Source organism: Toxotes jaculatrix, chromosome 23, assembly GCF_017976425.1.
Source record: "Toxotes jaculatrix isolate fToxJac2 chromosome 23, fToxJac2.pri, whole genome shotgun sequence".
Classification (NCBI taxonomy): Eukaryota; Metazoa; Chordata; class Actinopteri; family Toxotidae; genus Toxotes; species Toxotes jaculatrix.
The window spans coordinates 12,087,038-12,114,714 of record NC_054416.1 but is presented as its reverse complement, the minus strand read 5'-3'; the positions used below and the strand labels follow the sequence as shown (position 1 = coordinate 12,114,714).

Genomic DNA, 27,677 nt, shown 5'->3' with positions numbered 1-27,677 from the left:
CAGCGAACTCCACTGACTTTAACACTCGGCCAAGAAAATACAATTTTGTGGATTTTTTTTTTTTAGAAGATATAGTAAGTTTTTTTTTACAGTAACACTTGGCCAACATAGAATCAGAATGTATAGATTTGACATAGAAATCATACAAAGACATTCCATTCATATTGGTCATCACATTCATGTGAGTTAGCTGGAGTGGAGCTGCTGTTGCAGTGTGTGTCCACCGTGTGGCAGCATGTAGGTGTCCTGGCTTGTGTTCAGTGCAATGTCTCCTCAGTGCAGAGAGCTGTATAACTGACATACTGTAGCACATTCTGTGTCTGGCTCCCCGCAGTCGCTGATTTGGCTTCTGGCACACCAACCGTAGAAGGGATTTTAAAATAGAGAGCTGGAGACTGTCACTGGCCTGTGCATCAAAACCACACTTCACTTCAAGGCTCCTGCAAGGATTGTAATACAATGACTGATCCCATCTAGTGAAACAGGTTCAAATGCTCAAGGAACATATCTACACGAAAAGCACATCAGCACTGTGATAACTGTGTATAATAGCAGTGTCTTTTGCACAGCCGAATGTTCAACTGGGGAAAGTAGGGGACAGCCATGGGACTCCAAATCTCCAGGGGGCCTCAACTGCACTGGCCTCAGTAATAAAGACTATTAAGGGCAATGTATCATTTGCAAAATGGTCCCAGTGTGGAGGTCAGGACCCCCCAAGGGCTCATAAGATATATCTCAGGAAGTGCAAGATGACAGGAAAAACATTTCTCCAATACAGATTGATTTTTTTTTCTGTTATCGCCGACCACTGTTATTTTTTTTCTTTCTTTCTTCTTTTGTAAGACACTGATTATTTTTATCTCTGCAAGCCTGTAAAAATATTTAAAACAGTTCAAATAATCTGTTCTTTGACTGAACTGCTCACATGCTTACACTTACGTACTTAGATACAACCTGCGGCAAGCAAGTGATCATCGTTCTCACCTGGTTATAGGTGGACATCAAACACTCCTTCCTCCACCGACTCTATATCCTCTTCAGCAATGACTGATGGAGATGGAGAGAAAGAGAGGGTAAAGAAATGTGGAACAGATTTATCAAACAAATTGAAATGCAAAACACGAACTAAAGCTAATGAAATGTGTGGCATCTGTCTGTTTACCAATTCATTTACCCTCCACTATTGTCCAGTCCACTGATCGAGCAGGTTCACGCTGCTATAAAACAGAACCAGGCAGGGCACCACTTTTGCTAATATCTGATGAAAATGCTGCATCTGTGAGTCACTGGCCTCGCTGTGGTAGCCCAATCACATTTCCATTGCAAATCATACTCTGTTGTTTGAGAATATCTTCCAAATGTCAGAGCACCATATGTTTGGAGGAAGACAAAAGCCCTCTTCAAAAAATGGAAGCGTTGCAGTGCTGACAAGAAGTGCCGAAAACATGAAAATGAAAAATGACTCTAAGCTGTGTTTTAGAAAAGAAATTTGTATTTCCCTGCTGCATTTAAGGATTGTGAGGGTGTTTCTTGTGAGCATTTTGGTGTACTATATTGTGCCTTTCCTAAAATCAAGAGTATAAAGGTATCAGACGGAAGACACAGAAGCTTCACAGCTGAAAATACCATTCATCAGGATGAAAAAGCACCTCTCACCTGTGTTCTGCAGGCTGGGCGGGGTGTTGGCAGGTGGAGGGAAGCTATAGGATCTGGCCTGGAGAGCTGGTGGCGTCTCGTGGCTGATGCTCTTTGTCCTCTTCCGGCATTCGACAGCCAGGCGGCTCCGGCAGGCCTTGTGGCAGTTCACCCCGCAGGCTGCACCCAGAGCATCCATGTGGAGGGAGAAGGAAGGCGGCAGGGAGAGGTTCCGGGACAGGAGAGGACGGGGATGTCGGGGGAGAGGGAGGGAGCGTTGGCGAGAGAGGAGGCGAGAAGGGAAGAAGGGAGGGGAGTGAGGGGAGGACAGAGGGTGGTGTGGAGAGAGAGGGAGAGGGTCAGACAGAGGGATGGGTGCCAACAGAAACATGGAGGCGAACGGGAGAGCTAGTGGCGACAAGATAGCGTTTCTACACGCCATGCAGACACACGAACACTGGCATACACACACAGTGAGGTCGACTGCGCCCGACAACAACTCTCTCAACCAGGGGGAGTCTAAGAGGAGAGGAGCAATGGGTCACCCAGCAACACAGCAAGAAAACATGTGAGGGTCTTAGAGCCTGAATACACACACACAAGTTGGAGGTAGATTCATATTTAACTCTCATATCTAAGTCTACATACCTGAAGTCTACTGCTCCAAAACACACATGGAACTACACACACACACAGACACACACACACACACACATTCAGAGTTCTCAACATGGGTGATTCATTTCAATTATGTCCCTGCCGCTCTCTCTACCTCCCTGAGTACAGGCTAACAATGGTAATGGGGATGAATGGCTGTGGGGCTCTTTCATTGACTTCCTCTGGACTCATTAATGGCACTGGAACAAGCCAGAACACTCACAGGCTCCCAGTCAGACGCTCCGTCAGAGGGGAGGAAACGCAGGAGAGTGTAGGGTTTGGGGGCAAGCGTGGGTTCAGTGCAAAGTACGTGCACAGATCTGTTTGTGTGTGTCTGATTGTGTTTGCTGTCTCCACCTCCCTGACAGCAATCATGTGGTCCTGTTTGTCTTTTACACACCGACTCACCTTTCAAGCTTTGTGTATAAAAGATAAAATTAAAGGCTTTTTATCAACGTCACGCAAAAGTGTTAGAGTTGCTTAGAATAGAATGTGTCTTGCTAATTAAGAAATTAGGCAGCGATCAGAGAGGCGATGCATGATGCTGTGAACGTTGCTAGTACCAGACCGCAGGACCTCAAAGGCCCCCAAGGCGCATTAATTACTCTAGTTGCTATGCAACACCAGTGTTTGATAATAACTTGCAAGCTATTTAATAAGCGTTAGTTAGCAAACCTGAGATGAAGCTAAATGTACGAGGAAGCAGTTAATATTGAGAATGAGAATGGCCAAGAGAACGTAAACACATTACATCCTCTGACACACAAAGACTGCATGCATGCATTTAAGTCCTATTTCTCAATAATTTCATTATTAAAATTCAAATCATACATAAAAAAAAAAAAAAACTGAACAGGAGGTTGAGGAGCAGTCACTGACAGTCTTGTGCTGTAAACTGCAATGTGAAAGTAATTTGTTGAACAATTGACAAAGCCATGAAATGCTGTCTGGAAAATTTGCACCCTCTCTAACTTCTCCCATTCATAAAGCCGAGGCTGTAATCAATCACTTCTTGAAAGACTCACGGCAGATGGAAACTTGCATGATTTGCATTTTAGATTTGGCATCATTTTTAAAGTAGTTGCTTGACATCTGGAAGGAAACATATGCAGCGTGAGTCAGTCAGAGTGCTTGAATGTCTGCAGATTATCACTACTTAATTTCTAGCATCGGCACAGCATCGCCTGCAGGAGAAGGAGGAGGGGGCTGAATGTGTGTTTTTGAAGCCAACGACCGTGAGGATGAGAGCACGGGAGGTGTTGGAGGTTGCGCTCCTGTGTGTATGTACATTTGTGAAATGAACCAGCTTCCTCAAACACTGGTCTACCGGGATCCCTGAAAGGGCAAATAATTGTGTACTGTGGTCTCGGCTGATGGAGCTTACCCAGCTGTTAGGGAACAGAGCTTTGTGTGTGTGGATATACAGTAGAAGAGTATGATATATCTGACATGGTTTCTGTGCTGATGACATTTACTCAGCACTTCAACTCTGTGGATCTTTATCTACAGAGGGGATGTGTGGGTCTGTGTGTGTGGGAATCGATGGCGTCAAAAAGAATCACTAATTCTTTGAAGGCTGTACCCATCTGGGTGGAACACACACATCTGTGCAGCAGACGCACAACTAAAAGTACTGCTCTCTTACCTTTACACTTGTAGCCTTGCTTGTAGAAGCCCCATATCTGCAAAAAGAGTGAGGGAAAGAAAAGGGCAGTGGGGTTGGGTGTTAATTTTGTTTCCTTCTAGGCAGGAGGGGTGTTGTAATAATCAAGGTGATGCAATTACTACGGCACTGTCATTTGAAAGAATCAGGAAATGTAGGCTGAATAACAGGTCAACAAATGCTCCTCTACACTTGATTTTTTAGCTCTTGCACTTGAGGCATGGATATTAGGAACAAGGCCTGTCTGCTCAGTCTCTGAGCCGTGCTGACACGTAGGACATTCATCCAAAAACTTGTGCTTTGGGAAACGGTTAGCAGTAAAGAGAAAGTACACGCAATTGGCAGTTAATGGGCTAAAACACTTTAAAACACCCATATAGTTCACATCTGGATATACCCCACTGATGCCAAGGAAGGATAGGGGGAAAAGGCAAATGAAGAAAGGAGCACAATGGAACAGAGAGAGATGCAGGGTGAAAGAGAGAGAGGGGGAAAGAAAGGGGGAGAAAGAGAGAGGGAGAAGGTTGGCGGGACAGAGGGGGTGGAGGGGGACAGAGATCAAGCGGGACGCGGGGAGCGCACAGACAGTGGGGGAACAATGACATGAAAGAGCCGAGCTGGAGATCACACACTGTACTGGCACATCTGAGGAGGCACAAAATATCCTGACCTCTTCACACACACGCCACAGATGCACACACAAACCCACATGCGTGCATGCATGCATGCAAACACATACACCCACAGAGGCACAAATACACTAAACAAAGACACACACACACACACGCAGTGGGAAACCGTCAGCACAGTCAGAGGCTCTACAACAAAGAGAAGTTGGTTACGAGCAGAACATCTAAACACAACTATCATCACAGCTCTGCCTACACCGACTGACCTTTACTGCCTCTGTGGACTGTAAAACACAATGCACTACAAACAAGAATCGAGAACACACTGACTCGTTACTTGCCTTTGACAGTTTACTGTGAGCTTTCTGAGCGCGGCTATTTTTACAACCAGCAGTTACACATTTAACAGAGATGCACTCTGTGAGATACGCTTTGATTTTTGAAATGCCTGAGTAACATCTCCTCATGTGACTGAGCATGGCACGTTAGCTGTCAGTGCGTTTAAAATGAAACTTGACAGGCAGCATGTATGTAATTACTGTTTAATTACTGTACGTACAGTCACAGAATACTGGATGTTTCCTTACTCTAACAGGGGGAGAACTTGTGTGTTGCTCTAACAGCTACAAAGACTTAAATTAAACATAATAACAGTCAACCTGTCATTCTCTTCCCCTATTAAGCTGCAGTATTATTGTGTATTTTGTTTGTGACTATTTCTTGAATGGAGCAGTGACTTCCTGAAGTCTTTTGGTTGCCATGGGGTTGCCAGCAAACCAGTGGGGACAAGCCATCGTCTCCTGGGATCAAATTCCCTCCTCTGCTGCAAGCATGACGCAAACAAGACCGAACAGATCCAGTGTGGAAACTATGAGTTGTGCATGTTGCTGACACGATGCTGACTTGAAGAAGAGACAGTGCCGTCATCTATAGCAACCTGATGAGCTGTGTAAGTTCAACATGTGATGTTCAACATGTGTGTAAAGGGAACGGACAAATCCATCCTGTTCACCTTTAGTTACAGCGACTGGAAACAGATTTGTTTGGGCACACCCCTCTCCACCGCCAAAATCTGCAAGCCGGCAGGATAAACATGTCCGTGTCAGGTTTGTTTACAAGTGCTAGTCTGCAACCTAAACGCACCAAATACATAAAAGGAAGCTTGGAGCTAGGAAATCAATCGGTAGGTGTGATCACCAGAAAGAATAATAAATCCACTGAATTTTGTGGCTTTATTACGCAGCAGAGTGCCAAGACAAACGACCTGGATTGAATTTGTGACTGTAATAAGACATTTTTCCTAGTAAGAAATAGTTTAAATGCTCTAATTGACTGTTTTTCAGTCGAGTTGAGCCTTTGTCACAGTGTGCGAACACTCCAGAAGTAAAAGAAGAAACAAGAAATTCATGTTGACTCATTCCTGCATTTCTTATTCTGCTTCCATTCAAGCTAAACTGTCAGAAAAAAAAAAAAAAAACCAAAGGGGCTGTATCCTCTTGAGATGCAAGAACTCACACTTGGTTTTGTGTCTACTCATTTAGTGAACCTCATCTGCGTGCCATTAATTAGGATGTAAGGCCAAAGGTGGCTGCAGGCGAAACAGCACGAGATTATGAAGATCGGTGTGAGACACTGGAGGTGCGTGAACTCTGCAGTGTTTACAGAAGGCCCGGGCTTGGCTTGTACAGCGTGTTTGAGGCAAGTGCTGAAAAATGGGCTGCGGGAAAATATTGTTTTTGCACAGGAGCCAAGAGGAAAGCACAAAGCGAGGCAAATGAGGAAGTGGCTGGTATATCTACCTCTGCCACACACTCACACAGACGTATTCAAAGGAAGAAGCACGCTGTCAGAGTCCTTATCTTTCCCTGCTCTCTATTCTGAGCTTCCCCCTCGTGATGGTTTGAGCTTCCCCTGGAGAATGGATGTTTGTGTACAGGAGAGTGTGCGTCCTTTGAGTGTTAATGAAAGTCTATACATATAATCTATGACATCTCTTTGGAGCATTTCAATCTCGCTCTAGCTTATGTGAAGTGCAGAGAAATGAATGGGACGTCACCTCAGCGTCTCCAGCTTAATAAGAGGGCCCTATTCCTGCTCTCATTAAAGCTGAGTGCTGACTCACTGTCTGTGTCTAAATAACACAGAGCTCCTTGGGGGACTTTGGGGAATGTTAAGGGCCAGAGGACACACACACACACACACACACACAGATGTAACACTACAACAGAGGAGGGTTATCATCTCGCCCAATTACCTCCCTCCCATATTTCCCAGAATGCAGTTTCAGCAGTGTGTGGCTGTAGCTCAAAGTAATTGGCAGTGCCCCGACCTGACAGGAGAAACCTCTGAGAAATGGGGCTATCATGCGCTGCCAGTGACTACGGAGACAAATAATGAAGTGCAGATAGCCTGCAGAGCCGCAGAACGGCGGCGTGAGCACGGCTGACCCTTGACCTTTCTAAACAAACCATGGCACGTGCTATGGATTGGGTTAGTGAAGAAATCAATGCATTTGAAAACACAAAAGAAAACAAAACAAAGATCAATATTTGTTTCAGGCCTTCACAGGAGCCTGAAGCGTTCATGAATCATACAGCTGACTCAGTATTTAAATTTATCTATAACGTATTGATTTTGTGTGATTTTACTATCAACTGTGGTTATGAGTGAGAAAAAAAAAAAAAAAACACAAGCTCAAAATAGGATTAGTGTACACATGTGGGTATTAGGTGTTTACTCACAAAGCCGGCGCAGTGTTCACAGAATGTTGGCTTGACGTAGGTGGTCTCAGTGAAAGTGTGAATAAAACCCATCTTGCAGTTAAGCAGAGAGCTGGCTTTCATGAAGTAGTCGATCATCTCGTCTCTGCTGATCTTTCCATCTCTGTGAGAGGAAGCAGCAGACACGGGAAAGGTGAGAGTTTGCTGCAGATTTGGTCAGTCTGCACTGCTGGCTCAACAACAGTGACAACAGATCTGAGGAACGCTCACTGGTTCTTGTCCAGTTCTCCAAACTTGCTGAGGTAAGGGAAGTTGTTCCTGATTGCTTCAAATTCATCCCTGGAGATGTGGCCGTCACCGTCTGTGTCAAAGTTCTTGAAGACGGACTGTAAGCGAGAGGGTTTCTGAGGGTTAGTTTCAACCTGAATTCAAGTATAAAGAACTGATCGCTGACTATTTCACGCCATTTTGGCTTCACCCTCTGAAAGAATGAAGCTCAGAAGACAATTTTCTTACTCAAGTTACCTTATATACAAAATTTACATTTTAATTTTTAAAGCAAGACTTCATAACATTTGCTGAACAGCAGCCACTGTAGATGGTACAATGACCCTTATGCAAGAACCTTTGGTGCAAGAAGATTAGTTCTTAAGTGGCACATAAAAGCGATTTGAGTCCTCCTCTCTCCACAGGGGTGGTTACTAGAATAAAATACAATAAAATAAAAATAAAAATAAAAATAACACCGCCCGTTTGTTATATGTTTGTCTGCTGATTTCTGCTGAATTTCCCTTTTAAAATTCTCTACAGTCACATACTTTTCTGTTTACTACTACTTTACTGACCTGACAGAAATTGAAACGTGACCACACACAGGAGACTACAAACATGTCCCTTGGCGAGGTATGTAAGTGATGTATTTAATGCTCCTGCTGTCAAACGCAGCAAAAAATACACCTCTTAAAGCACAAGAAAATAGCCTTATTTCAAAATCAACAGCTATGATTTATTGAAATATTCTCATGGGTTTTTGAAAGGATTTCAACAGCCCAGGCTGATAAATCTTTTTAAACCACAGGGAACCATGTAATTCTCCAATTCCAGGAAAAAAAAGAAGAAGAAGAAAAACACACATGAAATATCACCAGAATGGTGTTGCATGGTTTCCAAATGACCGACCCCACATTGGTAATTATGGTGAAAGATTACTAGCAATTTGGCCAGAGAGTAAGAGCACTTGATGTCAAAATGGCGGTGGAGAGCATAACAACAGATAATTCATGCTTAGCTTTCCTGTGCCATCAACTTGGACCCCACAGGTTACAATTAGCCCTGAGAGAGGGGAATGTGAAGTGGCTGAGAATCTCACCTCCACCATCTTCTCTATGTGTTTCTTAATGATCGTCGGGTCGGCGTTGGGCTTCACCGACACGGCCCACTCATCGATCATGTTGGGCTTGGGGTCGGGCGCAGGGGCGGGGCTGGAGTTCTGCTGCGAGCCGATGCGAAACCAAAGACCATGAGATCAATATCAACACAGGGAAGAAGAAGCTGTCAACTCACAAACAAAAGAAGGAAAGGATAGCTGCTGTACAGAGCAGCAGTCAAGGGTTACTGCAGTGGATCAAAATGTCATGAGAGAATGAAAATAAAGATTTCCAATATGCCTGCACGGCGCTTTTCTTTATGCCACTCAATATACATTTGTAAGAGCATCTACACCATTATAGGGTAAATTAGATATAGGTTCTGGAAGGCAATTGGGACATTTACCATCAAAGGTTATATTTAAATACTTCGAACGATCCCACTGTACTCAGTACTTTAAGGATGAAACAGTGTCTAAAACATTCACACCACCATAAGACTCTAAACCTCCACACTTGTTTAGGGCTAGCAGCTTCATAACGCAGGTGACACCTCTCCAAAGGCACACTGAAAATCAGGACCATCCATCATGTCAAGACAGATGTAGAGTGGGATACATCACTGCCATGAGATTTAAAAAAAACAAAAAACAAAAACAAAAGCATGGGACCAATATTCTCACCACTGGCTTCCGTGGTTCTCTCTGTAGAGACATCTGGTAGATCTCCTCCTCTGTGTGATACTGGTCCAGAGAAACCTGCACAGAACAGGTCACAGGGCTGTGTAAACCACCAGTCTCAAGGACACTTCAAATCAGATGTTCACAACTGAGATCCTTGGATTTAATGTACAAAGTTCAAGAATTAACATGCATGCTCAAATACTAAAATACTGTATCTTATATTGTATGCATGTAGAGAAGAGTCTGGAAGTGTTTTGGGAAGTTTAAACAGGATTTAGACAGCCTCTCTTAATCCTCAGCATTCATCTCCACCACAAAATAAACACATTCCTGGACAGATTTCAGGCAAAAACAACCGTACAGTAGAGAGAGAAAATAGGTTTTTATATTTTGGGTGAACCGACCCTTTAGAGGTCTAAAACTGATGCTGCAGTGAAATGAAAAATATCACAACCACAAAAACCATTGTGCATTCCTGATATTTAACCCTGCCTCCACATCTGTTTTCTGAATGCAGTGCAGACTCAAGGTATTTAACGAAGAGGGCTGCTCACACACAGACCTGCTCATTACAAGAGCTGTTAAGTGGAGACGTCTTTTACATTTACACAGCCGCTATGGCAACAGGTGAGAGAGCAGCATCTATTTTTTGCTCCAGTTAACACATCGCAGCCAACTGCCACATGTAATCATCCACTGCATCCACTGTTGGCCTCCAATGATTTACCTCTGAGCTATTTTCTTATTCTAATTGTGTTTCCTGGGTTTCATGCAGTTGACGATGTAAGTGCAGAAGGAAAAAAGGATTTTTTTTTCCCCTTGTTTGGCCTTCGGATTTATTTCAGGGCAAAGGTTAAGGTAAACCGTCCTCCACATTCAGGATGACATAATACAATCTCCTTCATTTGAAAGGCTGGTGAATACAGCTAAAAGAAGAGCAAAGTTGTATTTTAAACCCATGTGGTCTGCTTATTTTAGCTCTCTCCACAGGTATGCCTTCACTTTTTCATTATTTCTGAAGGATTTATCGACTTCCTTTCCTTCTCCTCGCTGTGAGCCAAGCAGGGCTCAAGCTAGATAAACTCCAATAAGCACTGGCATAAGATAATTGGGTATTGACTCTGTCCAGCAAACTTCCCTGGAGCCCCTCAGCTGCAAAACCTGTCAACTTGTTTTCTTTCATTTTTAGAGGAAGAAAAAAGGAAAAAAGGGAGAAGCAAGCTGCAATCTCATACCAACACCTGCAGCCACATTGAGTAATTGATCTCTTGGGATTGTTTAAACTCAGAAAGCTCCCTGTCTCAAATTCAGGAAACTCTTATCTGCATCTGCCAAAAAGTACTGATGCATACACACACACACACACACACAGGAGTTCAGTGTGAAGCGCTGAAACACCACCTGAGCTTTCATGCTGAAGTGAAGGCAGCAAAAAAGCCGGGAAGAGTCTCACTCAGTGTTTCCACTTTGAGAGCTCCTACTAAATATAAGATTAAGAATCCTCCCGTTATTCTGCCACTGAATATCCTGATTTATTTGAGCTGTAGCTAAATTCTTTGCTCAGGCATGGGTAACTCTCACCACCACAAGTCATTCATTTTGAGTTTAAGAATATTGTTTCCTGCGTAAATTTCATCATTTCACATTTCAAGCTAAACGTATATTATTAGGCAACAGCGTGTTATATTGTGTATTGTGTTTATATCCCGGTGGAAGCTTCATTTTCTTCCTGTTGGTGTTTGGTGATCGACAGGAGTGCAATATGAGGAATGAATGAGCAGTGTTTTGTCAGCTAAGACAGACAAAGAGCCTGTAAAAGAAGCTGCAAAATCACTGTTCTGAAGAAACACTGTTACAGTTTAATGGTAATGATATTATATTCTTACTACTGTTCATTTCAATAGCTCTTTTCACAAAGACCTTCAGCGAACAGAGAACACAGAGGAAATCAGTAAAACCAAACTATCACAGTGTAGTAATGTGATCTCTTAAGTAAAAAGGCTTTACTGCAGAAGTGTTGAGGTTTAAAAGGCAGTACTGATTCTACTGGGATCCTCTTTCAGGTTATTTCAAAGCCAAAAATCCCCCTCGTCTTTAATCAGGATACAGGAACCAGATTCAGTGCAGGCTCACGGTTTAAAGTTCGGTCAAGTTCAATGAAGAGATGCTGAAACAGGGGCCGTGACTCTTTGTCCTGGATAAAAAGCACATTTCCAAACAATAGAATTTGGCTCCTAGATATCAAGGAGTTAACACAGGTGAGATTTTGTCGACTCATCACATGCCAATGTAACTTTAACCAGTGTTTTTTTGTTAAAACGGGCTGAAATAAGACTAAATTATATAACAGCTGTTCTGACCACTCTGGACCATATCTATTAAGGACACTGGATTGCTTTGAGTTTGAATGCTCGTGCTTTGAATGCCTTGGCTACATATAATCTCTGGCCTTGGCCTGTCCGTACACACACTTTTGTCTGAGCTGGCTACAGTACAGACTGTCCGACTCTGAGCCAATCAAATCACAGCCAAACAAAGAGAGCGTAACAGGCTTCCTCTTCCACAAAGTGTTCGCCCCCCCTCAAAGTTCCTCCTCCTACTTCACTGCTGTCCCAGCACCTGATTCAGGACCTGATTTTTCCCTGGTACATGCTCTTCTTTCTTGGGTACATGTTTAATTCAAGCTGAATTCAAATATTCAGCTTGGACTCTGCACGTACACATGCAGTCCAGTTCTTTTCACCCACCGTAAGCAGGTTGAGCAGGTCTGTGTTGGCATCTGTGTTAGGCGGTGTGGTTTGGATGAGCGCCAGTTCTTGAAGGATGGCGTACAGCTGCTGGGTCTTCGCCAGGTTGACCCGTGTCTTCTCTTTGTCTGCCCAGTCTGGCAGCGCCACGTGCACGGCTATCAGGTCTTTCAGGTGCACGCCGAGGATGGGGAAACGGAAGCCAGAGCACTCCGAGAAGCGCTTGCGGTACTGGCTGTAGTTCCCACATGATGTCACCAGTTCAATGAGGTTGTTAAAAACCTGTAATTGAGTGAAAGCAGGGGGGATGAAATTCATCTAAGAGGAAAGGCTGGACACAACAGAGCGGGATGAGAGGAGAGTTGGCAAGAAAACAGAGAGCCTGTCTCAAGAGAGATTTGTTTCGAAGAATCAAAAACTTTGCTCCAGATGGACTTACATAACTGTCAAGACACTGCGGCTCTCCCAACTGTTGCATTTAACTTTCCAGTCATGTGGCTCATGTTCAGAGTTTTAAAAAAGCCACTGTGTGGGAGTAATGGGCACAGAAAAGGAGCTTGGAAGCTCACACAGCAGAGACGTGGATTACTGAATCAAGATTCAACATCACTTCTTAGCTAAACGCGCCGACATGCAGTGAACACTGAATTTGTCTGGCTGTGGAGGCCAGAAATAGATCAGAGATGGTTTAGAGGACTGTAGCAAACCACCGCACCTTGTTGGTCTCTGCGCTGATGTGGGCCTGCGTGTCTTTGAGGCGAGAGATGGAGCTGTTGCTGAGGCCGCCCACCACCGCCATCAGTGTGTTGAAGTTCTGCAACTGCAGCAGTTTCTGTCAGAGGAGAAGGAGGAAATGTTAGGGGTGGGGGGGGGTGGAGACAGTGAATGGAAGCCGGTGCCGAATAGGATTTTAGGCAGAGCGAAAAAGAGAAGGTGGTGTAGGTTGAAAAATATTTATAATGAGTCAGAAAGATAAAAGATTTGGCAGGTAAAGCCAGAGACTTTTGGAGGAGACAGGGAAAGTCTACAAAGTGTTTTCAGCAGCCCACATGCACATCCATCCACACACGAGCCTAATCTGAGTATACCGAGGTATTACTGAATGTTCTGACCTGTCTGAGTTAGGAGAGCGCTTTGTGAATGGCACTCTGCAGGGCGCCACGCTTGCCCTTCAGCCTGCTTGGCATCTCAGTGAAAAATCAATGGGGTCGCAGCTGTGTGGGAGGGCTGCCAGAGGGGATCATCTGATTTAGCTCAAACACCCTTTGGAATCAATTGGCAAAGCAGAGTGGAAGGCAGCCCAGGATTTCTAGAGCGGGCTTCGGCTACGCTGCACGTGCATGAAGCCTGGGAAAAGTTTAACCGTCAACTGGGTGTGTAGTGAATGTGTGTATGATAGGGCAGTTCGACAGAAAGCCAGAAAGCACAGAGAACACACTGTGAAATGAAAGGGAACAGGGCTTTTCAGTGTGTAAGAAAGGGCCAATTTTGCATTTTAAATTTTTAGGACAAGTCCTTGCAGTCAAAAAAAAAAAAAAATACTAATGAACACAAGTCATTCATTTGTGATGGGCTTCCAATAGGAAGCTGAAATAGGCCACAACCAGCCGACCCTGAGGGAAGCTTTGGGAAATGTCAAGTATGTCGAGGCTACCTTCTGTGCTGCCTCTGAATACATTTGAAATCAGCATGAACATGATTTTTGTCCCTGCGTGTGCTCGCACTGGGATTGATTTCTGAATACCAAACTCTGAGGCATTTCAAATTGGCAAAGAATTAACGAGGGCATTTCCAGCCTGGGTGATGTATCTGCCTGGGCGGTCACCCATTCCACGGGAATGACACAGTCCAAAACGACTTCGAGACACTTCTAGACGCTCAGCGTTCAGTACCAAGGAGTGTGAAACACTTAGGAGAGCTCTGCCGGGCTCTCCTGACAAGAGCCCTGCTGAGGCGGTGAAGCACTGGTGTATGCTGACAGAAGGAGGTGAAGAAACCTGCTGAGACTCTGCTAAATAAATTATGAGCGACTGAAGTTTGTTCTGCTGATGATAAATAGGATAAATAAATGGAAAATGGGAGCAGGCCGACATCTCGTAATGATGAAAACAATCCCCAAGCAGACTCGCAATTAGTAATGAGGATGCATTCGCAGAGCACTGCAGGCTGTTAGGATGAAAATTCTTCATCTGCACTTTCTATGGTCGACTGAAGCTCCCACACAGAGCGGAGAGGAGTGAATTGTCGCATAGAGGGAAAACCCAGCCCATCTGGCGGACCAAAGCAAATGATAACATCAAGCTGAAACGATATCAATTACAGCGGAGCCCAGGACACCATTTAAAGGAGTGTTTTTTTCAGAGTGAAAGCATGACAGTCTCCAGACATATGGTCAGAGAACCATATAAGGCAGTGCACTGGCAGCTTTGTTTGTGAATTGGCAGGGAGAGACCAGATTAAGTTAAGATTAGGATTAGAGCCGTCTTGGCCTCTCGGTGCCCGTAGATGACTTTGCTCAATAAGTCTAGAAATGAAGGGATAAATGGATAAAGGACAGTTTTTTTTCTTGGCTTCCCTAGAATTTACAGATTAAACGGAACATCACAGTACCCAGATGTTATTCCTCTCTGCATCAGAGATTTCATGTGCAGCTGTGGCTCATGCCACCTGCAGAAGCTCACTCGTGATTCCTCTATTGTACCTATTGCAGCAGTGAATTCTTTACAACCAACAGGAAGTGGACATACTGTTTAATGAATTCATGATAAATTATATCTTACTTTTCTATTCTAATCTCTGCAGCAAAGATTGTAAAGTCTTTTCTGCAAATTGTTATATTTTGCTGTTTAACTGTGAAAGCCTTGCATATCAAATTCAGGTGATTTTCATTCTTTCCAACAAATTGGAAGTTTTACACACTCCTTCATTGTTTGAGACACTTTTAAACCCCCCTTAGGCCCATTAAAGCCTTTGGAAAATGCCAAAAACACATCAGCAGCCAGCAGAAGCAGGACTGCTTTTCTTGATTGGAGCTGTGAGCTGACAGCAGCATCATCTTAAGGAACTCTCAGTAGTCATCTTAACATGTTAATACCTCCAAAGCCTTTTTAAATTAAATTCACTTTTTCTCACAATATGTGCCACCTAATTGGAAATGATGGGGTGTGTGTGTGTGTGTGTGAAAGTCATCAAAGCCACTGTGACTTTTCCTCTTCACATCTCTTGGTTTAATCTTTAAATTCACCTTCAAACATTTTTCTCTCCTCTTTCTCTTTCTGTCTGGGCATTCATCTCCTATCAGTCTCAGTTCGTCATGCCCCCTGAACCCCACAACCACCACCCTAACACCGCTCCGTCTCAAAACAGTTCACAGTAAACAGACGTAATGGGCGCAGCAAACAGACCTGTGCCACTCTGATGAAGTGGGAGATGACGGCGGCTCTCTGCGGGGCGGTGGGCTTGCTGAGCACCATAAGCTGAATCCACTGGGAGACGCTGTTGAAGAGCGTGATGAAGCGCTCCAGGATGGGGTTATCCACAGTGCAGCCATGCATCACAAAGCTGTGGTAGTCCTGAAACTAAAAGGAGAAGTGAAACGTTCACAACTTTTATGTCATTTATTTGAAATAAAAGCACAGGTTTGTTTTCTCTTCGTCTAAATGCAGAAATCTGTCACTACAACACATTTGGACCAGCAGGCCTTCCTTTTTATTTCCATTTATTGTAGCCTCTTCTGTTTTATAATGAGTCAGATTTTCTTTTAGAAAAGAAACAAGGACAAGTCCAAAACAAATCACTACCACTGCCCCCGCCTTGCCACCAACACCATCACAGTGGAATAAATTATCTAAAAAAAAAACAAAAAAACTAAGTCTACCATTTAATTCAGCTCTAACCCAGTCATTGCCTTTGCTTCCCAAAATAACACTCAAAGAGCAAAATGTTTCAAGACAACAAATATAATTACTGCCAGTAAATTTTCGATTTCAACCTCTATTGCTTAGCAACTACAATGTGCTCGCAGCACGTAAACACTGACTTAATGGAGAATTCAAAGAATTCAAGAGATGTAAACATCACACTAGATACACAGTTTTATCTAGCTTCACTGAGGGCTGCGGTCAAACCGACCAGGATCTTGCAGAAGGATTTGTACTCCAGGTAGGTCAGGTGTTCTGCCAGTTCACAGGAGTCGAGGTGGTCGAACAGGAGGGACATCTTCCTCTTTTTGGACACAGATGGGACACGCTGAGTCACCTGACGCTTCCATTTATATGATGGCCTGACAGGGACGATAAAGCACATAAGAAATACAGTATATTTTATGAAAAGTTATCTCTTTTAAGGTGTTTTGGAACAATACCATTGCAGAGTATGAGGATAATATTTCCAGGTACTGCTCAAGTTAAAGCTGCACTTAGAGTGGTGTTGGATATCAAAGCAAAACTATGAGAAAACATACCACCACATATAGGTTGCACAATAAGAAAATACCAGAGGCCCTGTAAACTAAAGTAGCAACTAAAACTATGCAACTCTTTCTGTAGATTTAATTTCCTCATGGAGCACTAAAGGGAAGTCCCACAGAAATGACTTTTATGGGAAAAGGCGAAGTCACTGACCCTGCATAGCACAGCTAAGCAATGTCTGAGAACAGGCAATGAAAGGGCACAGTGACATAAGCACCCACAGACAGAAACATTCATTCACACTGTCAACGGCACACACGGCTCTCAGCAGCCGATTCACTCACACACTATCGAGGTCAATGAGCTGACTCTGGCTTTCATTGCCCTCGGTGGTCAAGAGGTCTTTATAGTCTTTGATCTGGTCCGCCAGCTCCGGGTTCAGATTGAACTCTGCTGGAAACTCAGAGATCCAGTACCTGGAAGGCAGAACAAAGGGTTTCAGACAGCGAGAGAGAGAGAGAGAGAGAGAGAGAGAGAGAGAGAGAGAGAGAGAGAGAGAGATGATGCTGCCAACATTAAGTTTTCTAGCTATAACATGGTGCTATAGAAAGACTTTTCTCCAAAAATCCAGTTTCTGTAGAACACATTACTGTCAGTATTCAACTGGAAACACTAAAATCCATAAGTTAGGTACATTAGGAAGACAAAGATAGAGGAAAAACAAGGAGGGGTTGAAAGAGAATAAGAGATACGAGTTCAGAAAGGAGAAGCACCAGAAGGAGTAGAAGTCAGACAGACAAGAGAGTTTATTACTTGACAAGGTGGCAGATTCTTGTTCGGAGCTCAGCAGTGCAGCTCTCCTCCTGAGATCTGATCCACAAGTTAAGGTGCAACCAAATCTGTAACTGCTTCCTCCTCATTTCAGACGACAACAATTGTATTCAATTTCATTAAAATGAAGAACAGAAAAGATAGAGAACATAGTCTCAGTCCTTTCAAAACCTGAAAAGTAACCTGGCTTCGATTCAAAACAAAACTGAAGGATACTTCACTTTTGTTTTGAAAAAAAAAAGTGAAGGATACTTCAGCACCAGCTTCTTAGCCATGTCCGTTGAAGGGATGTACCAAGGATGCATCATGAGGAACATACGGACCAAGGAAGTATCCTTCAAAGTTCCCTTCTCATCTGAAACATAAAAACATAATATTCATATAAATTAAAAATGAACAATGGAATAAAACTAATTAATTATATCAAAGAGACGCTGTTCAAATCGCCGACCGAAGGCTTGGATGCACGCTTCCACCAGCTCGTCCACTGTGGCCGACTGCTCGGATAATATGGACTCCATCGCTCCTTTCCTCTCTTTCCCCTCGTTTTCCTCCGTGTGCTTTCACTCTCGCGTCTCTCACTGAACACAAAAGAGGATGAAAAGAACGGATCAAAGGCGAGCAAAAGAGAGTAATTATGAAGCAAGGAGACAGAAAATGAAATGCATAGTGTCCACTGCTGCATGTTCGGAATAGTTGTGCGGTCAGTTATTTTGCACACAGAGCTATTATTTGAAATGATTAGATACTATATCCTGTATAGTGACTGCAAAAACAAGCAGCTTTACAAAATAAAACCGGCAAGACGTGCTGCCCCGACGCAAATTTAGCATACAAATAAGGTCATACCGGTGATGGAAGTATTTGACAGCCTGACAGTTCAAACAAACACTTTTGACAATATGGTTTGTCAGAAAAACTGATAGAAAGCCACAAGCAGATATCAGGAAACCACAATTTATTATCTATTCTTCACATGGCCCAGTGCAGCCAGTGGTATGTAACACAAAGCAATGATATTAAGCCACATTATGCAAATCTACAGACAGACAGGACATGATGATATTTTTGGACTTTTGGAGTACTTTCTGCAGCAGTTTAAGAAAACAAGTGTATGCTGGTCTTCTTCTTGATGATTGAGTAAGGGAGCAGGGAACCATAGCAACCACAGCTTTCGCAACATATACACACACCTCTACACACAACGCATGTGCACCACAAAATACATGTGTTTACCTAGAGAAGTGTGGTTTAAGGGTAAGAGCTGCCTGAGGGAAACGATTTTTTTTGCTCTAATCCTAAATGTGTTTGTTGTGTGTGAAGAGGTAAAATGTTCTAATCCTATCTTCTACATGGGTTACAGCTCGATCTGGTGGATAAAAGCAGAAAGAGGATATTTTGGTTCATTGTTGATGAGCGTGAAGGTAACGCTGAGGTTCTGCTCGAGTGGGGCCGCAAAATCCACAACAACACACCCTGCTGCTGCATCTTATAATGGCTCTTCAGTGTTGTGTTGAGTGTTAGAAGGGTGTGATGAGTGTGTGTATGTATGTATTGTGCCTGACACAATGAAGCCTTCCACTGCCCTGTCTCTGCTGCAACGCAGTGGGTGGACACACTCAATTACAGGCTTCACAAGCAGTCTCAGTCACACACGCGCACATTTCTACACACTTCTGAAGAGATGGAGGGAAAAGAAAAGAGGGAGAGAGGGAAGTACAACCCTAAAGCGTCAACCATCACACATCACAATCAGTAAAGTTAGAGTGAGTGAAAGCTAATATAATGATGCCGGGTAAAGTGTGAAACAGTACACTCTTAATCTGTGTCTTCATAATCAGATCAGTGAGCAATAGAAAGTAAAGAAATGACAGACTGCCACCACCAAACATGATGTTCGATTTCTATAGATAGACATGAAAGTTCCTGTGAGGGACGCCAAAGTCACCACAGGAAGTAAACGAGCTATAAAGCAGGGCTGTGAGTATGACACCTAAAATAAAAAAAAGATAGACACTAAAGCCTGCGAAACGCAGCTCAGCAATATTTCAAATGCAGCATCAGCATATATTCAGCATAGAACAGATACCACTGCTCACATCTTATGAATATGACAGGAAGGAAAGCAGCCGTGGAGCCTATTATCACCAAACTCATTATTATTGATAAGAGTCATCTCGATCTAAGCTGAATGGATTTCACTGCAAGACAAAATCAGCGTCTGTTTCAGCTCGTCTTTTATTTTTATTTTGTTTTCTCTTCACTGGTCAGGTCGGAACAGTCACTCCTCCAGAGTCAAATGAGGATATAAAACCAACTTTCTTTGTAGGTGCAACGACCTACTGCATCCTCAGAGGCCACTGCACTGAACAAAACAAAAATGAAATGCAGGGGTGTTTTTTCTTTTTTTTTTTTTCTGCACCACCTGAGCAAAGGCTGAGCCTGTTTTTAACTGAGTCTAGTCTGGCACTGCAGCACGATGATACCATCTTGCCATCCAGCCGAATGCACCATTCATCATCCCGCTGACAGGAGCTCTTTGTCGCGACCCAGACAACAATTCCATCCGTGCTTTCAGGAGAATTCAGAGACGGATTTAGCCTTAATAAGTCATTGCCCCCCCATCACCCTCTTCTGTCTTTCTTGCCATTCTTTAAGTATTTTACCCCGCAGTTTGATTTCAGATACTGTTTCTATAGCTGTGAAGCGGTAGATTGATTGTTAGGTAGCACACCCCCTGAGAGCTTTGGTGTCATCCTTGGTTGCCTGGTGACGACGATCCAGGGCCATCGATCAGGCAGATTAGGGGGTGGGATGGGGCACAGCGGGGATAAAGGGAAGTTGACGGGTGCCTGGTCAATCCTGGCCATGCAGAATCTGCAGTATGCTGCTGCTGGTTTAGTGGGCAATGAAAATGTCACATCCTCTTACAAAGACGGACGCCTTCTCACTGCTCAGCCCCCCCCCCCTTTTTTTTTTTTTTGGGAACTATAAATGCCAGAAAACGACATAAAAAATGTTCACAGCTCTGTAAACACTGCACACTTTTAAGATGTTACTAGCAAAACAAGGTGAAAACCACTGAATCACCACATGTTCCTTCTATGTATAGATTCAAGGAAGTGTGTTATGTTGATCACAGGTTGTGGCATAGGACAGTTGCACACAGGGCTGCAACTAACACTTCCTTACACTATCTATTAAAAGAGCACTCCAGTGACTTTGAAAGTTACATTCAGTTTGCTTGCCATGAGAAACAGTGCTTTCCTGTATAATATTACCTGTGGCTCTGGAAGGAACTGTCCTCTTCTTTTACTTGCTAAACGAACTATCTAAAGTAATTAAATAAATATTAGCCAATGAAGTAAACCATTTTGTGGATACATGCCCCTGTTTCCCTGTTTAAATGGCATCAGGTCATGCTAAACATGCCTTCTGACAAAGCCCACACATTAAAAGCAAACTGTCTAACATAAATTACATGGCTTATATACATTTTCATCACCTTTTCACGTCTTAAAATCGACACTCGCACCGATTGATGATAAGACACTGACAAACACTCACATAATGATATCCATCCTCTTATTGATATTCCCATAATGGGCTCATTTCCATGCCAGTAAATACCCCAAGCTAATGCACAGCCATTGATTTAGTTTTATACTCTCCCTGCTGGCATTTGGGTAAAACAAGTTTGATTGATGTTTTCATAGATAATGGCCACGAGCCAAAGGATGTGGATGCATTTATCCGCTGTGATTAGCTGTTAGGCAGGCAGTGAAAAACGCACACGTAGTCTGCTCATTCCCTAACACTGACTTGTTAAAAGGTTCTATCGTCGCCATTGTGGCAGTGTTTTAGCGACGACAGAGTGGGTTGGGTGGTCAGTCCATCAGTTTGGTCTAGACTGGCTGAAGTGAGAGACTGACTTTGGTCATTAGGATGCATCTAATGACATAAACAAACAAAACATCAGGGGATCACTGCAGTTTAGAGTGAAATTAGATGGACAGCAACGAAACCTGCTCCAGATATTCATCTTCCCCTCAGGATACACTATACTAACATTTGTGATTCACTCACTTTTCATCTAGAGACAAAACAGCTTGTCCAATACTTCAGTGTGTGACCAAAACCTCAGGAATACCTTGTGTTAAGCACTAATTAACAAATCTTAATCAATACATTCACCATGTGATGTCATGTTAATCTAAAAAGCCTTTATACTTCCAACAACAAATCCAACCTGGCTGTACACAGTGTAGAATATAGTTTAAATCAGACAAATATTTATGATTATTTCTAAAAGCTGCCTAAAGTGATAATCAGAATAAAGGTAACCCCAGGTTCTGAAGTGAGGGACATACTAATTCTGACTTTAGAGCTCAGCTTTGTCACATCTTTCTGTGCTTGTGAGGCCATGTGGCAAGAATTACAAGACTGCTAAAACACATACAAACACTTCTTCACATTATACACACACCGCCTTATCTCTCACCCAACACCCCCCCTAGTTTGTTTCAAGAAGTTGTAGCAAGGGTGCTGCATGATGGGACAGATATAGTTCACCAGAGGGGCCTATAGAGCGGTTGGTGGCAGGCTCTATTTACAGACTGCTGGGTACTGAGAGCAGGAAGGGAAACATTTCCTTTTCCCTGGACACGCAGAATGCCACATCGGTGGGGGGGCACCGGCTGCAAACTGAGATTAGCAGCTACAGTTGCTCCTTAGGGAGGGAGGGGGGAAGGTGGAGGGAAGAGAGGAGGAATGGGAGAAGGGGAGATAAGCCACGAGAGGCTGGGAGGCAGAAAGGGAGTGTACTCTACCTCACTTCAGCTCGGTCAAATATGGAAAGAGTTTGTTGGCTGAAGAGGGGGGAGATCAAATAGGGAGGCTTGGTAATGATGGAAAACACAATATGAACAAAAATACAACCAGGATCTGTCTCAAAACAAATGGAAGCAGTCCTACTAATACTGTGTATGCAAAGGAGGCGAGCAGCACTTTCTCATAATCTTGAAATAACAGAAGGAAGCCAGGGAGAAAAATATGTAGATTTCACAATGTCTTGCTGGGACGCAGCAGCTGCCAGAGTGTAATGTTTTATTATGTTCTCCAAAACGAAAAAAGTCACGCATCCTGTTCCACATCTGGCACACTCTCATATCTCACATCTCAACTTTCTGACTTCAAATGAGAAGTGTGATGTGTGAAACAGAGAAAGGGGCACTGCTGCATAGTCCATGTGAAGTTAAGTCTGCCTCCTGCCCCCCCAAAAACTCATTGTTTTTACTGCTTTGTTTTGAGGCTTCCTGCTCAAACTTCTGTCCTTTTACCAGATGTGAAAGTTTGCTTCATAACAAATACCGGAAGGGTGTGTTGGTATGCGTGTGTGAAATGTGGCAAGTGTACTCTAGTTACATGTAGTCTCCGGGTATATTTTTTAAGTGTAATAAAAATTCAGTAGTTTTTAAGTAGAGTTTTGTCACACATTTTTTTCTTCTCCACATAAGAGTATTTCCTCACGCTGTCGGTTATTTTCTTGACACACACACACACACACAACTCGCTGTGTGATGAGTGAAAGATGAGACCACATGCCGTATTGTGTAACAGAGCAAATGCGATACATCATCTTTTGCAATCACACATTATGGGTTTGCCTCTCGCAGTGAACACCCAAGCGATTTCTGCCAACCGTCTATTCATTTCTGAACATGTGTTGGTCAGAGTTCATTTTTTGCTGTTCTGTAATGCTGAAGTCAGGAATCTCACTTCCTGTTGTTACAGTGTTTCACCTCTGGTGGACACATGCCCTGTAAAGACAGAGTAGTAATCTACTAGCCTTTGCCAGAGGAATGCATCACAGGACAGCAGATTTCTGGAAAAATTGATAAGCTGTGGGAATAATTTTGAAAAACAAAAGGCTAGTTGTATCCCACTGTTTCTAGGTTTTTCATATTTACCACACATACATGAGAGTGATATCCATCCTCTCATCTAACTCTCCACAAGAAAGCAAATAACTGTATTTCCCAAAATGTAAATTTTTTTTTTAAGTCGAGCAATTCAAATTTTGGTTTGTGAAAGAAAAACATGAAAGTCAGCAAAAGGAAATATAATATACACTGAAGAAATGATTATGTTTTGTGTTCAGTGCTAATCGGGAGTTTCAGCTAAGTGCTAAAATGAATCATTTCAAATGCCCGGAGGCAGCAGAGGACCACCCTCTCTGCAGAAACATGGACTGCGTAGCCTCTGGTTAGGCTGTGATGTGCTGTGATGCTCAATCCTTTTATTTTCACAAAATCAAGTTTTCTAAGAACATGTTTGTGGCTTGCAGAACAAGGCACACAAACAGTACATCTGGTGACGAATTCGCTCTCTGCACAGAGTTTATCTGCTTCATTTCTTCCTGTCTGTCAGAGTTATGCTCACTGAGCTATGGGGTGGTTTTATACATCAGTCATTCTGAACTGTCATGTGTGTGTGTGTGAATGCTGGGAGTTTCACATTCACCCAGCCAGCCTCCTCATTACCCCCGCAGCTTTTTTTTTTTTTTTTTTTTTTTACCAGCGTTAGCTCTGGCTAGTTCCTGTTTATGTTGAATTTCCTCCCTAAAAACGCTTGCATCCCTGAGAAGACCACAAACCCCACAATTTCCTGTTGTCATAATTCACCATTCATCATGCAAATTCAGATAAAGAGTGTGGGAGATTACAGGTTGCAAACAGATTGAATATGAAAACAAAGGCAGAGATATGAATGCACTTTTTTTTGATTGCAGGTGCAGGATACCACAGGCATTATGCTCAGAAGTTTTTCGATTCCCTTTCTGAAAGTATGGCACGCCTAACACCTGTTGCACAGAGTGATCGGCCAACTGAAACCTTAATCACGATCGTGCAATCACATTCACTGCTAATTCATTGCCTTTAGTAATCACTAGCTGTGATGCAACGCCAGAGCGTTTCGATCTGCCCTCCCACCAGGCTCGCCCACTACTGTGTTTCGCCCTGACTGATTTAATTCCAGCCGCAGCTTGATATATAGCTGTTTAGGTCCAACACTATCCCTCCCCCGGCTACTGTGCCCTCCTATGGCCCCCTCTCTGCTCCCGCATCTCCCTTCTGCATTCCAGCTATGGCTTTAAAGTTGAGGACAGCAGAGTGCACTGACAGCCTGATATTTCACATGGTCTGCGCCCTTTCATGGGAGTTCACGAGAAGTGACGAGGGAGAGAGAAAGAGTAATTTCTGGTTTTCTGGGCTAAACCACTGGGGGAAGTTCACTTTTTGCAATTTTTGAAATAGTTTTTAGGGGCTTTTCATGACCCAGTTCACGTACAGAGATGTCACATCCGCTCACAGTTAGATTGTGAGGTTAACAATCACTGTCACTCAGCTCTGCTTGTGTTGTGTGTCTTCAAATTCTCTTTCATGGTGTTTAAATCAGTTAAAAACACACTCCTAAAAATAGTTCAGAAAAAGAAACTTTTTTTTTTGCACATTCAGGTGCTGCAGTTATTTGAGTTCCATTCTTCTCACCTGCCCATGAACCAAAGGAGTGAGCACCCCAACAGTTTAAATGAATGACTCTGAACATGCTCGGTGGGAATGTGACCTGGCAGGTAAAGTGTGAACGGATGATACAGCTAATTTGGAGTGTAGTGCAGCGACTCCGGAGGAATAGATGGGATTAGCTAATGAAAAATGAGATAGGGAGGGCAGACAGAGGCAGAAAGTGCATTGGACCGTTCACCCCAATGATGGCAAACATCCAGCACACGTGTCTGAGCTGCTGCTGTTGTCTGCTCTCTGTAATTATTTTCTTCTTTGCTTGATTTTCCTCTTGTGTAGATCGATTTTTGTGTCCCTCCTCCTCACTCTGTCCTTCTGTTCGGCTTGATAGTTTTTTTCCTTCCTTTCCTCCTCCTCATCCTCCTCTCCTCAGATTTGTTGCTGTTGGTTCTTTGGCATAAAGCAGCAGCCCTTCACAATGGATCCAATTATGGCTGGCTTTCCTGATAAGTGCAACACTGCTGCAGGTTGAGGTGGAGGAGGCGGCTGGAAGTGATGCTAAATATCAAGGGTGGCCACTCCAGAGGCCTGAAGTAATTGCACTGCGGCAGCAGAGGAGAGAAGGGAGGAATAGAGATGCAGAGGCTTTTTTTGAATCTCTTCTGCTTAATTTTACCACTGTTCTGTTGCTGCTTTGAATCCCTGAAATCCTTTCTTTTTTAAAGCGCTATATCTTTCAAGTCAAGTACCACTTCACTTGTTGGCTACGTGAGATCACAGAGGCCATGGGTTACTTTGAGGTGCCTGATGATCAAATAAGCCAGAATCCTATTAAATGGACTTCAGACTAATTGTTTTATTGATTTGTCCTTTGGTGACAGATTAGTTTGAGAGGGCACTGCACATATGATGGCTGATGTTGATTGCTGCCTCATTTGCATTCCCTGAATCAGATGCTGCTCTGGATGAACAAGTGCACACAAAGCAAGCTTGTCCAAAATTCAAAATAGGACCAGTTAATCAGCAACATCCAGCTCCGGGCCAAGTCAGCTGCACTGAAAACACTGCGCTGACTTTTCAGCTTCCTGCTCAACCACAGCTGCTCAGACTTTCAAACAGTCCAGACCAGGTAGTCAGTCACAGCTTACAAGTCAAATCCCACTGCTCTGACACCAAAACGTGGCTGTAATCAGCAGCCCCGATATTCAAAGATGCCTCCTAATCCACGCCATTCTGAAGGAGGTGGGAGAAAATCACCCTGAACCATGTTGGTAAGATATATGCAGCCTGTGTAAGAGAGCAGGTAAGGTTGGGTGGGTGGGGGGGGATTCACATCAAGACACAGGTGTTCATAGGTCATTAGCTGAGCTGCCATGGGTCCTTAAAGTCAGTGTGAATGGAATCTGATGGACACCTCAGCACCTCTGAGCCGCATCAGGGCTGAAGCTACAGCCTCTGCCTCTTCCCTCCACCCTGATGGGTGAAAGCCATAACTTCGCATGTCCACAGACTTTTGTTTAGCGTCATTTTCACAATGCTCAAAGCAGGATAAAGACCCTGCCACTCCCTCTAATCGTCTAATTTTAGAACCAGGCGTTCCTCCATCCTCCTCGACTCTGTTCCATGATGCTCCTCCTTCCTGAAAACGACTGTTAATTCCATTTGTGATGGATCCAGATCACCACAAGGCTGCTTTATACAGCATGTGTCATCAGTCTGCTGCGGCTCTAAGCACCTGAGGATCATGTTATGGAAATTAAGAATACATAGCTATTAATAAAGCTAATGTATTCTTGCATCCACTCCTCTACACAGCCACCAAGTCATTTGAGTTGTTTATGAACTGACAGAGAGCCTTCCTGGTGTCCATCAGTAACACTGTTCAACTATATATCTGACAGCTGAAGGATGCAACCCATGTCTTCTTCAAATCTTTGCACAACAGCTATGAGTAGTTCTTCCAACACAAAGTACAAAGCACATCTAATGTCCTGCATCCCTCATGAGCCAACATGAGATCACCAGGCTGCTGTGGTGCAAGCAGGCAAGTCCATGCGTGATCTTATCTACTGTTGCAACACAACAGCAGGTTGTGGTGCACTGATGTAGGCTACATCAATTGATCAACTGCTGGAATTTTTACACAAAACATAGAACAGGCAAGAAACGCTTCGCTCTGGCACACTTTTTCCAAAAATATAAGCATTATATCTCAGACGCGTCATGCGTAAAAATGTCCAACTGAGCTCAAGCTGCATCGGTTCTGTTCCACCACGCGAGTTATGACATTTCTTACCTTTAGAGTTTGAAGGGCCCCATGCTCTGAGAGGAGAGGCTTCAGTGATAACAGTTGTGGAGTGAGCGCTGAGATGAAAAGCCTTACATCACCAGCACCACCGAACTCTTAACGTCTGTTTGCTTTACCAAGTGGGAACACCAAGTCCTGCGGCGAGACGCGGCAAAGATCGAAACCCGCAAGAACTCATCAGAAGAGGTACACTCGGATCAGTTCGTTTGAGTTAATGCTGGCGCTCCCCTGAATTTGCTATGCGGGTATTTTCCGGCACATTAACCCTGCAAGGCGTTCGAGTCCTCCCCTGGCGCACTCGAAGCCAAGTCATGAATGTGGCGTGTGCTGGAAAAGCAGATGCAGCTGAGCTCAGTCATCTGGTCGCTGTTGGACCGCGTGCCAGCCTTCTGCTCGTGTTCCAGCTGTGCAGCTCTCAATCACACTGCAGAGCCACAGTCCCGCCTATTGGTAGTATCACAGCAACACCACAGTCTGTCCACATGCTGGCTGTGTACGAGCAGCT

General features: G+C 43.7%; 1 protein-coding gene across 2 annotated transcripts; it reads right to left on the bottom strand.

Annotated features, from left to right (window-relative positions):
* LOC121176915 (RAS guanyl-releasing protein 2-like) lies at window positions 1-27,605 on the bottom strand. Of its 2 annotated transcripts, none has more exons than XM_041031051.1 (17): window positions 27,161-27,605; window positions 17,793-17,922; window positions 17,594-17,696; window positions 17,324-17,380; window positions 16,855-16,986; window positions 16,233-16,383; window positions 15,506-15,679; window positions 12,817-12,933; window positions 12,102-12,383; window positions 9,355-9,429; window positions 8,674-8,793; window positions 7,575-7,690; window positions 7,326-7,467; window positions 3,938-3,974; window positions 1,657-1,815; window positions 985-1,047; window positions 1-440 (listed from the first exon to the last, which is right to left on the bottom strand). In XM_041031051.1, exons 2-16 carry the CDS (start codon window positions 17,860-17,862, stop codon window positions 989-991), a joined length of 1,794 nt encoding a protein of 597 aa, XP_040886985.1. In that variant the 5' UTR covers window positions 17,863-17,922; window positions 27,161-27,605; the 3' UTR covers window positions 1-440; window positions 985-988. The 2 variants fall into 2 exon arrangements, with proteins under 2 accessions (XP_040886985.1, XP_040886984.1); XM_041031050.1 differs by having other exon boundaries at window positions 8,674-8,796; window positions 27,161-27,603.
* Window positions 27,606-27,677: the final 72 nt, after the last annotated feature.

Excerpts from the sequence above, each read along its gene's own strand:
- LOC121176915 (XM_041031050.1), bottom strand. The coding sequence starts at position 17,862 with ATGGAGTCCATATTATCCGAGCAGTCGGCCACAGTGGACGAGCTGGTG. Across the intron at positions 12,934-15,505 it reads ACTTCATCAGAGTGGCACAG|AAACTGCTGCAGTTGCAGAA; the intron begins GTCTGTTTGCTG and ends CTCCTCTGACAG. Across the intron at positions 9,430-12,101 it reads ACCTGCTCAACCTGCTTACG|GTTTCTCTGGACCAGTATCA; the intron begins GTGGGTGAAAAG and ends TGTTCTGTGCAG.